At 41.1% G+C, this 9823-nt stretch overlaps 1 protein-coding gene across 4 annotated transcripts in view; it reads left to right on the top strand.

Moving 5' to 3' along the window:
- The first annotated feature begins 643 nt into the window (after nt 1-643).
- The window catches only part of LOC115360856 (pleckstrin homology domain-containing family A member 5-like), a 90187-nt gene continuing 81007 nt past the window's right edge, over nt 644-9823 (top strand). For all 4 annotated transcript variants that reach the window (XM_030054015.1, XM_030054014.1, XM_030054013.1 and 1 more), the window contains exons 1-3: nt 644-757; nt 849-925; nt 1841-1898. In XM_030054015.1, the coding sequence (XP_029909875.1) occupies nt 666-757; nt 849-925; nt 1841-1898 (227 nt within the window). In that variant the 5' untranslated portion in view covers nt 644-665. The remainder of the gene's footprint in view (nt 758-848; nt 926-1840; nt 1899-9823) is intronic.

The raw sequence follows: 9823 nt of genomic DNA, 5'->3' as shown, positions 1-9823 counted from the left end.
TCTGAAATCATCCTCCAAGGCGGATGACCTGGCAGTTGGCAGATAGAGATAGCCTCCCACCACCAGCAGCCCCCTCAAAAGCAGTGGCCTACCATGTGTCTAGAGCACAATGCAGCACACAAACAGGCCAGGCACAGAGGTGTTGGATGACTTGTCTTTGTATGGTGTGAAAGGCTGACACAACAGTTTTACTGCACAATGACAGGGGGTGGAGAAGTGAATGTGTGTGTGTGTGTGTGTGTGTGTGTGTGTGTGTGTGCGCATGCGTAGGTGTGCTCGTGCGTGTTTGTTTACACACTGAGTGGCGTCTTGGTTTATAAACAATATGCATCCACCAACATTGCATTACACAAAAGACACCAGTAACAGAGCCACAATCAATGAATAAACAAACACTGGTTCTCAAATATCGCCAAAAGGTTTACCTTCTCGTTTTAACAAAGTCGTTTGAAAAAATGAGCATTGATCTGAATTTAATTCCAACAAAATTAAATAATTTTGATGACAGTGTCTGATTAATTGACCAGTCAATCAGACAAAATTAAATACTGTACCTGGACTCCCCCTGTGCTTGTGCCCTACTCTCAACCATCCGCCGTTGCCAAGGTTTCCGTGTACGCGCTGTGAGAGCGGAGACGCGCGATTGCCATACAGTATTGCCAGACATGGCGGCGGACCTACAACCCGAGTGGATTTCTTGTCTCCCTTCTTCCTGGAGTTATGGGGTTACTCGGGATGGACGTGTCTTCTTCGTAAAGTAATTATCTATTGACAGACAGTTTTGGGCATTTATATCCGTTTACAATTCGAGCAAACTCACCGTGTTGTGCATTTCCCTTTCTTAACAGCGAAGAAGCCAAGAGTACAACCTGGTTGCATCCAGTAAGTGGCGAAGCAGTAATAACTGGGCACAGGAAAACTCCAGGTAACGTTAAGGTGACATGGTAGTCACGTTTGTCGATTATCGTTTGTCTCGACCGTTGTTTAACCTTTTGCATGTCAACACCGCACCAGTTAAACTGTCCTTATTTCAAACCACATACTTAGCACACATAAAAAGACTGGCTGATTCTGCAAATCACGCTGTGATAGTTGATGCATGAGTGGGCTTTGGCGCTCGTGCTGTGAAAAGTCCTCTCGTGCCCACCCCTGCCCGGCTCGTGCCACTTCCGAGTGTACCTCTTGAAAGGGGTCAGTTGGTGAAGTTGGTCAGTCAGTGGACGTCGCTGTCTTGTTAACTTTAACATGAGTCGACAGTCGAGCGAGTCTCCGTGTATGGTCTACGAGCAGCCACAAACGTAAACATGTAATTCAAAGGTATTGTTATTTCCCTTGCAACAAACGAACGGCACCTGGTTCACCAGAGAGCTCGTCAACCTGACTAGCGCTTACCAGGCACCTTAACCCGGCTCGTCATAAGGGCACGGTGATTTGACAGGTACTCAGCAACAGCTGCTGTGGATTAAAGCGCCAGTAAACGTTAGCAGTAAATCTACAAAATTAGCTATCGCTGCCTCACTCCTGCATGAGATTATTTAGGAATCTCAATTTGGATTGTACTACCTCTTGGATCTGTTGTCAAATCAGCGCACGGGCATGCCGCGCGACGCATTCAATTCTGACGACGTTACGATGTAACTAATGTCACCAGCCTCCTCGATCACCAAAAGTCACTGCAGAGCATACCCACTGTTTGATTTTTTTTTTTTTTCACTGGCCGCTGCATCTCAGCATGCAAGCCGCCAGCTGGCAAGGCATCACGTTAGTTCATTTAACACACACTCCATCTGTTTGCTCCACCGCTCTGTGTTTATGTGTTTTTGTCCAACCCTCTACACAGACCTACCGACTGGATGGGAGGAAGGATATACTTTCGAAGGAGCGCGGTGCTTTATCAAGTGAGTCTGAAAAGCCCTCAACCCCACCCCCAGTCAGAACTTTAGACCATGAATATGATAAGGTAACATGCAAGCATGCCATATGAATTCAAAACACCCTCCTTGAATACCAACGCTACTAGAGCTCATCTTGATATATTGTACAGAGGAATTTTATTCATACCCCCCTTCACACACACACTTACGCACATAAAAATGACTATTCGACTGCCAGGGTATTCCTGCAGTATTGATGGACCTAAATGTGCATGGCTGTTAAGTTGAAACCTTTACTCCTTCTTTGCATACAGTATATCACGGAAGTTAATGATTACATGGGGACTTTGTGCAAATAGACAGTGGGCCAAGTGTGGCTGCTGTCTTCTTGCAGGCTGTTTTATTTGTTCAGAATTGCTCTGTTTGTAGCTGAGCCTGCTTGCAGAGCTGAACCCAAGTATGACATGTTCTTTTTTTCTGACAGTTATTCTTACCGTTTAAGTTATATGGTGTACACATAGTTTGAACTGAGGTTTGATTAGATATTTGTGAAGTTTCATGTAACTTGTCAATCTTTATTTGAGCATTATATCCTCTATGTGCTCACTTGTTGTGGCTGTGTTAAACCCTGTGACATATTTTCTGTGAACAGTCCAAGAAACTTTGGTTTCTTGGATTTTCCCCTCTTGTCTCTTTGTTTGAAGCAGACCAGGATTTACATGAACTCCATCCGTAGTATGTTGCATAGTCTTTTAACCATATTTCATATTTTTCGTCTCTCCCTTCGATGGTAGCCTGATACATGGGTCTAATCAAAAGCAATCATGAGGACTGTCATTCAGCCGGCACTGATTCATCATCTTCTGCTTAGAATGTGTTAAATCCTAGGAAATGACATGAAATATTTTGTTATTTTGTATGTCCCAATGAAATATTTTTCTTGCACAGCAGGTATAGGCTTTTTTTTTTTTTTTTTTTTTTTTTAGCCTCAGATGCACTTCTCTGCCAAATGCATGAATGCTTCTCAAGTATGATTGAAGACATTGCAATATGCAGGCTAAGAATTTAGAATATTATGCCTTATTATCCTCACTGAATCCCCTCTCTCTCTTTGACTTTGTCATGAATTTGAGGAGCTTCATGTGGCAGGTTGACAGGCTGTACAACTGAAAGGCAGTAATTTGATATTCTAGTACTAAATCACTAACTCCTCCAGTGCCAAACAGACTCAAGCAACCACATTCATTAACTCAACACTGTTTCTGCCACAGCCCCATAACATGCTACCTTTGTCTATAAAACAAGTTACAAACAAGGCAATAGTAAACATGTCATTTTTGAGGAAGAATGCTGTCAGGAAGCAATATGTCTCCCTGGTATGACCTGTTACCATCCCTACGGGCTAATTAGTGTTTGAGAAGACTGAAACGCCGTGGTGAGTGCATCTTGTATCTGAGATGCTGGTGACACATGGACAAGCAAGTAAACACTCATTGTGCCCCCTTAGGCCAATCTGTGCAATTCTAACAATGCAAGAACAGAACAGTGAGAAGCATTATTCTCTTAACTTTTGTGAAAATTTGATCAGCAGTAATTGAGATGTTGTGCATGACATACAGTCAGCTAGTCTAAGCAAACATTGTCATGCTCCCTCAGGCCAGTCCATCTAATTTTGAAAATGCCTGAACAGAGCAAGGTCATGTATATTCTCCGAAGTTTAATCCAAAGCCAATCAAATTGCATGTGACAGACAGATGGACTGGTACTGATCCAAAGTCCTACTCTGATTTCATCACAGGGGACCACATGTTTAACCAGTGTAAACAGGTACCAGAGAGAGAGAGAGACTCTTTCATGCTACTCACATACTATGGAAGAAAATCAGTGAGGTGCAGAGGCTGACCTTGTTTTGCCCCTAGTAATGTAGGAGCTTACAACTTGATGTGAGATTACCATCAGTTTGGTGGGCAGAGATGGGTTAGGTGTGACTGTGGCTTAGCTTCTTTGCACTGTTCAGACATGCAAGAAGGTTTGTCTTTATTGTGCTACTATGCAGGAGCTTTTCATTAGAATTGTAGTTAGGTGGTGACCAGCGTTATCTGCACTTTGGTGCCAAATGACTCTAAGTCAGTGGTCAAATAAATTCCCCAGATTAGTCAGTCATTTGTCATGAAGATGTCCCTGTGATATCCTTAAGCCAGAGTATTTGGCCATCTGTAGCTGTGCTTGTAAATTAAAATTTGTCCTATTGTTTTGACATAGCAACTGTTGACAAGTTTATGTGATAAGTGCTTTGGCTAATGCTTGGGACATTTTGAGGCTTTGTGTTAGGTTTCCAACAAAAAGCCTAAAAAAAAAAGTCCAAATTCAAAATCCTAACAACAGCCAACTAAGTCTTTGCGGTATATTTTACAATATGCTTGCCTAATCATCAGTTCAGTGTGTTGACGTTTAGCTTACGATTCAGTATTTTAGCCTATATGAACACAAACAAAGTGCAGACCTTTTGAACTTTTAGCCCACTCTGCCTCTTCTTTTCAGGCATATGAAAAAGAGTGTAGATCATCAAGAGGAATTCAATTAGATGTGAATCAAGCTTTTCATTTAAAAGCCCAGTCTGCAGAGGGATTTGGCCTATGCAGAGGCTAGCTGTGATGGCTGGCTGTCACCATCAGGTTACACAGTGTGAACATCAAGAAGCAGATTATAGTGACGTAGACTGTCCTCTGAAAGGGCATTTTGGGCAGGGTGGGGTGCATGTTGTTGGTGTGATAGTAAGCACTGGAGGCGTGGAGATTTGATTTTTTTTATGATGTTGTGAACTCTGAATGAATGAAGGTTGGTGCAGATGTTAATCGAATCAGTTACGACTCACTGCTCTCCTCAGACTGAGCCGTCCGCTCCTGAGTTTCCAGGTCATTTGCACGTGGCTGAATGCCAAAGTGGGAGAGCTTTGTGTCAACTGCCAGTGCTTGATTTCCACCAGCGGGAAGAGACTGAGATCATGAGGAGGTGTAAATATGCTAGATATGAGCTTGTTAATTTCATCCACAGGCAGACGTGTGTAATTAGAGGCAGCGTGTTGCGTCTGCTTTGTTTCCAAATCAGACAGGATTGCAGGCAAAGAAGTGCAAGCTTACCTGCTGTTAAGTATACTGCAGATATAAACAGACTTCCTCAGATGAAGCATGGATGTGCACTGATTATCTCTCAGTCTGGACTATCGGTTCAAAGGGAAGTTTGTTAAGTTTGTGTGTTTTTGTTTTTTAAACTGGGGTCATTTTTTCTGTCAAAAGAATACCATGCTCCCCATCACAGACACACCCACAGATGTCTCAATATCATCACATCTGCTGTGGCTCATCGGAGAGAGAGGAGCTGGTCAATAGAGCCCATTAGTCATAACACATTCAAGCTTTTAAAGTAGTGGCTTTTGGCCATGTTCCTGCCAGACTGCGGAACTTAGTGAGGCGCTTAAACACCGAACTCTGTCCAGCCACTCTGCTGCTGTGGTGCTCTGAGACCTGATACAATTACCCACACATCAGAGCAGCAGACACTTTCTCCGTAAGATTAACCTGTCTCCTGCTTTGCATACTCCATCCAGAGTTGGAAGCTGGGAGACTAATCTCTTATCGAATGCCACCCAGAAGTCTCTTTATATCCATAATCCAGGGATCCAGAACTAGGCTTTCTGAGGCTGAAGATGTTCTGCACTTTTTCTTGAATGATGTGCAAAATCAACTGAGTGGCCTTAGTATGGTATTTATGTAGAGTTAAAAGTGGACATTTTAATTTTTTAGGATTTTCTCATAGGTTTACTGCTGAACTCTACAGCCAGACTAAGCACTGCATCCACTCAGTTTTTGTGTGTGTGTGTGTGTGTGTGTGTGTGTGTGTGTGTGTGTGTGTGATGTAAACAGTGTTGGCAGACACTGTGCCATCTGACAGATTTGTGTTTCCCAGTTAATCTCTGGGGTACATAATCCTACGTTTCAATTTAAGCCTCATTTTTTTAATGAGACGGAGGAGATGATTTGAGCAACTTGAATAATGTCTCGTCAAAACGTTTGTCTGTAAATGTCGCTAATGAGAACTCTTTGGTGACCTGTGAAGTGACTAGCCATTGAACAGAAAAAAATAGATGTATAATGTAGTAGAAGAGTGATGACCCTGATCATGAGTTGGGTGTTTATAGCAATTATGCTTATGAATAGACAGATGTACATCTCCTCCTCCCTGCTCCCTCTCTTTGTTCTCACTCTCCTCATCTCATTTTATTCTTTTGTTTGGGAAAGGAGGGAAAGAATAACAAGCAACAACTGAAGTGAGAGCTAATTGCTGTAGGTTGCATAAGATGGTTGACATCTTGTTATGAAGACTAACCACCTGTGAGTAATGAGTTGGAGGCTCCACTATCTGACCCACGTGTCGCTATAGAGATTACTTAGATTTGCTGTCCAACAGTTGATGCTGCATTTGATGACATTCTAACTGTGTCCTTTGAGGGTATTTTGCTTCTCCTGAGTGCTCCTCACTGTAAAGTGCAACATGAAACATAAATATTTTACTATCCTTCTCTGCAACCACTGCTTTCATTAGGCTGCTTCATTTCTACTGTTGCATTATTCATTGCACAGAACAGAGGAAAGCATGTCAATTGAAATTTGGCCAATTTTGACAAAAGTCTCTCCAGTGGATCTGTGTTTGGCTGCTACCTCATACTGTGCTTTGAAGGCCCACACACTGGCTTACTGCAAATGTAAAGTAGGACTCATTGTTTACTCTCAGGTGGATAAGTGTTCAGTTCTACTAATTGTCATTCAAAGATGAATAATTGAATCTTGCTTTTTGACGACTGTTAGCTGTCTTCTTTTATTGATAATCTGTTTGCAATTGTAAGAATGACTAGCACTTTTGTATATAAAACTGATTAAACTACTTAGCAAGCTTTAGGCCTAAGCTTTGTGCGACTGGCATGTGGCGTCATGCCTCACATCAAAGCTCGCATTTGAATGAGACATATATATCTCAAGCAAGATGAGGCAATTCCATGATGCTTGCTATCAGAGATAGCCCTCATATCACCATCTCTCATCTCTGGAACCATGCTGTGACAAATGCTTGCACTGTAAACAAAATACATGAATTTGAATATGTGGTATACTGAAGTGCTAAAAAATGAATGTGTTCCCTTTTCTTTAACTTGTTATTAAACAAAATATCCACCTTGGCCATCAGAAAAATCTCAGGAGTGAAGAATGAAAAAGAGGTATTTGCATACCACTCTCCCCACACACAAAAACACTTATTCCAGCTTGTGGCTTGTCATACCGGACTTTTGTTTATTACCATATTGGAGGTATTTTACCTCTAAATGCACTTTTAAAAATAACATCATGCCATTAAAAGCATTTGTTTTTGAGAGACTCTTCCATAATTCAAACCAGCATGATTAACTACTGTGTGCATTTGAATAGTGTAATTCTAAAATGAGATACCTAAAACTTTACTCCCATTCTGACAAAATGCTAATTGACAAGCACTGGGTATCAACAACCTGTTCCAATTTAATCCTGGTTCCAAATTGCTTAATTCATTGGAACTGATAAGCCACCATGTTAATGATACCCCTTATTGATCATTAAGAGTGTTGAACAGCTGGATGCTTCTCAAATAGCTGCCTTTTTGACCCTTCTGGCATCCTGTCTGTTACAGACAATGATGTAATTTGATGTGTGTACCCTCATGAGGGTTGATACACCAGGGAAGTTAGTACGTCCAGTTAACATAGAGTGAATTTGCTTGAATAGTTCAATGGCAGCCCTCTTCAAAAAAATGTTTCAGACGGTTTCTTTAGTGGAAAAAAAGAGAAAAAACCGACCATAAAATTTCCTCAATCAGGATGTGCAGCATAATCGGTGTTATAGAGCAATATGATTACAGTGTGGGTTTAAAAGACCAATTGTATATTTACTACTTCATTTAATTGGGGCAATGCAAATTTACATACACGAGAAGGAGAAAACAACATATCAAAGTTACATATTTTTACAAAACAATTTAAAGGACACATTGAAAGACAAACAAATGAATAAGAAAGTCATTAAAATGTAAAAAATGCGTATAGCTCTGATTTTGTCAGGGGGTGACATGGTAGAGAGGTTGTCTGGTGAATGGAAGGCTCCTGGTTCGATCCCCGGCTCTCCCAGAGAGTGTGTCGAAGTGTTCTTGAGCAAGACACTGAACCCCTCCTGATGGACAGCTTGTATGGTAGCTTCTGCCGTCAGTGTGTGAGTGTGTGTGTGAATGGGTGAATGTGAAGCAGACAAGTGCTTTGAGTGGTTGATAGACTGGAAAAGCACTATAGAAATGCAGTGCATTTACCATTTGTCAGCCAGCAATTAACATTTATTAAAAGCTGCAATATCTTGGATGTTCAAAAAAAGCTGTCTGCTCCAAGGAAGTTGTACAGTGTCCAATTTTACAGTTGTGGTCTGCTGAGACCCTGATGGTCCTGAAAATGGAACAAAACAGAGCAGGTTGTACCACTTCAACATATATATGTTTTTTATTCATTTTTTTAGAACTTGCTTTTACAAGGATATAATAGGCATAATAAAAGACCCAGGTTTGGTTCTGTACTGTTAAACATTATGATTGTGTGGCGTTCCCCTGTAGCGCACTGGATAAGAGTGCACACCACTTGTTAAGTCCTGAGTCCTGATCGCAGCATCCTGGGTTTGAAACCAACCTCAGGCCATTTTCTGCATGTCAGCCCCCCTCTCTCTACTGCCTTTCCTGTCTCTCTAGTCTGTGACGGTCATATAATGCAGAAATGCCAAAAAAAACTTAGAAAATCTTAGAAAAAATACATCGTGATAAATGTGAAAATATTGCATGCATTGTTGTGCTGCTTTACTTTGTATGGAGTGCCTAATTAGTTAGAAGCAATATAATTTCTTTTCTTTGTCTTCAAAATTGCTTGGATATGTTTGACAAATTTTAGTTTAGAGTCTAAAATTACACCTAAAAAAATTTATTTGTTAACCCTCTCAGTTCCATTGTCTTAATTTTTCTGATTGTATTGGTTTTTGATGGAGACTGTCAGATTCACAGTAACATTGTTTTGATGAAGCCACTAATAGATTCCATTCATATCTGATGTTTATACCTCAGTTGCCTCACTATGGTGTCTTAAGGCCAGTTTATACAGTGCTAAACAGTAGCCTAGGTCATGGTGGCTTCTGCATAACTTGCAGTAGATCCCATTAGAGCTCACATGCACCTCCTCATAAATTCTACTGTGTGTAGGGTGATGCAAGACAACAAGAGCTGTGATTGGTCTGATTGGCCGCTTTGTACTTCCTACTCCGTGTTTCTGTGGATTGCCACATGATAACATAGACCCTGCTGAAGATGGAGGAGCTGAAGAGTTTTACAAATATGTTTGTACACCTTTCAATTCATGGTGAGAAATGTCACAAAACATAGGTTTGTTCACCACAAATGAATAAACACAATAGCTTCAGTTTTATTTGCGATTTAATAGTACAGAATTAAAAAAAATGACAGTTTGGTCTAACATTTCAGCGATCTACGCACAGGCCCACTTGGTAGAAATAGAAATCTTGTCATTGCTGTGGATAAATGCAACGTATCTATGGCAACACTTTGACACAGAAATATGAATCAGCCTTTACGTAGAGCTGTGAATCGAGTGACTCCGTTGGTAAATATGAGACTAATTAAGAATATTTCACTTGTTCTTCCATTGTGTTCTTGCCAGTAAGGCTTTATGGCAAATGTGCATTGGCTGACGTGAAAAGTAACTCTTCTGTCTTTCTTGATTAATAAAACAAAGTCAGCTCCACTAAAGCGGCCATTAGCCATGACAATTCATACGATAGGAATCAACTGGAGAAGGGGTCAGGAATCAGATTGATAGT

The sequence above is a fragment of the Myripristis murdjan genome, chromosome 6 (genome assembly GCF_902150065.1).
Source record: "Myripristis murdjan chromosome 6, fMyrMur1.1, whole genome shotgun sequence".
Lineage (NCBI taxonomy): Eukaryota > Metazoa > Chordata > Actinopteri > Holocentriformes > Holocentridae > Myripristis > Myripristis murdjan.
Note: the sequence above shows the minus strand (reverse complement) of the source record. Positions and strands in the feature narration are given on the sequence as shown.